The sequence below is a fragment of the Nannochloropsis gaditana genome (assembly GCF_000240725.1).
Source record: "Nannochloropsis gaditana CCMP526 unplaced genomic scaffold scaffold336, whole genome shotgun sequence".
Classification (NCBI taxonomy): Eukaryota; class Eustigmatophyceae; order Eustigmatales; family Monodopsidaceae; genus Microchloropsis; species Microchloropsis gaditana.
The window spans coordinates 9,979-11,269 of NW_005803617.1; the positions used below are offsets into that span (position 1 = coordinate 9,979).

The 1,291-nt window shown below is 56.4% G+C and overlaps 1 protein-coding gene across 1 annotated transcript; it reads right to left on the reverse strand.

The window, feature by feature from the left end:
• Positions 1-454: 454 nt before the first annotated feature.
• Positions 455-881, reverse strand: NGA_2084500 (protein kinase domain containing protein; the record flags this gene model as incomplete). Its single annotated transcript, XM_005854956.1, has 1 exon — positions 455-881. A coding segment is annotated over one exon (427 nt), but the record flags the coding sequence as incomplete, so codon positions are not given.
• Between the last annotated feature and the right edge of the window lie 410 nt (positions 882-1,291).

Below are 1,291 nucleotides of genomic sequence, written 5' to 3' on the forward strand. Positions count from 1 at the left end.
TTTCTTCGTCTATTAAGAAGGTGGTAGGTGGCAGTCAGGGAGCCGAAGGCGTGCAGTCGCAAGGCATTCAGGAGCTCCTCCCGGTCCAATCCGAGGGACACTGCTTCTTGGAGCACGTTCTCGTCGAGCTTCACGTTGACATCAGGGGGGCTGCAGCCTGTCCCATCTTCCTCTTCTTTGCAGTCGGCCCCCGGGGGCGGACGAGCTTCCTGGTATTGAGTCGCCTTGACGTCCTTTCTTTTCCCCGTCCCGAGCTGCCGATACCACGGGTGGCGCTGAATATCGGGAATGGAGTAGCGTGTCTGAGGGTCGATAACGAGGATCTTGGCAATCAAGTCCTTCACACCGGGAGAGAGGAAGGAAGGGACCGTGTAGCGCCCCGCCAGGATTTTGTGGTAGAGTTTGGAAATGTTGGTGTGCTCGAAAGGGAGGTACCCGCAGACCATGGCATACAAAATGACTCCCATGCTCCAGACATCAGCAGCTGGGCCTCGGTAGGCAAGTCCGCGGATCATTTCAGGGCAGGCATAGCACGGGGAGCCACAGGCTGTAGACAGCAGTGTACCAGCTTCATGGGTGTTGGACAGGCCGAAATCGATGATTTTCACGCACCAACCCCCGGGGGCGCTTTTAGAGGACTGCAACAACAAATTTTCTGGTTTTAAATCCCGATGAGTCACCTCCATGGCATGCAAATAACCGACGCCGTCGACCAGCTGCTTGAAAAACGCCGAGGCCTCCGGCTCGGGGACACGCTGTCGTTTCACGATGTAGTCGAAAAGCTCGCCCCCGTCCGCGTTCTCCATGACCAAGTAGATCCTTGCAGGAGTATCGAGCACATCGTACAACTGAATGATGTTTCGGTGCCGGTTGCGTTTCAGGATGTCGATCTCTCGGGTCACCCGCCGCACGTCACCGGCGTCTACGATTCTGTTTTTTTCCAGGAGTTTGATGGCCACTTTTTCTCCCGTCAGGGCATGCACGCCCGCCTTTACCCGTCCAAACGTTCCTTCTCCAATGGTTTGGCCGAGGTAGTAGGGACCAAGACGGCGCATCGAGGACAAGTCCGACCGCGGACTCAGTATCGCGGAATCTCCAGGAGCAACGGTAGCGTCCGGGTGGAAATTGGCGGGAAGAGGCTTCTTTAAAGGCTCTCGAGTTCCCTCCTTGGACATGGGAGAGAATGATGCTTTTTGATATCTTGAGAAGACCTCCGTGGTCCGCTCGGCTGCCCGGCGCCTTTCTTGTTGCTGCTCTTCACGAAGCACCCGTTGCTGTTGCCAAGAACCGT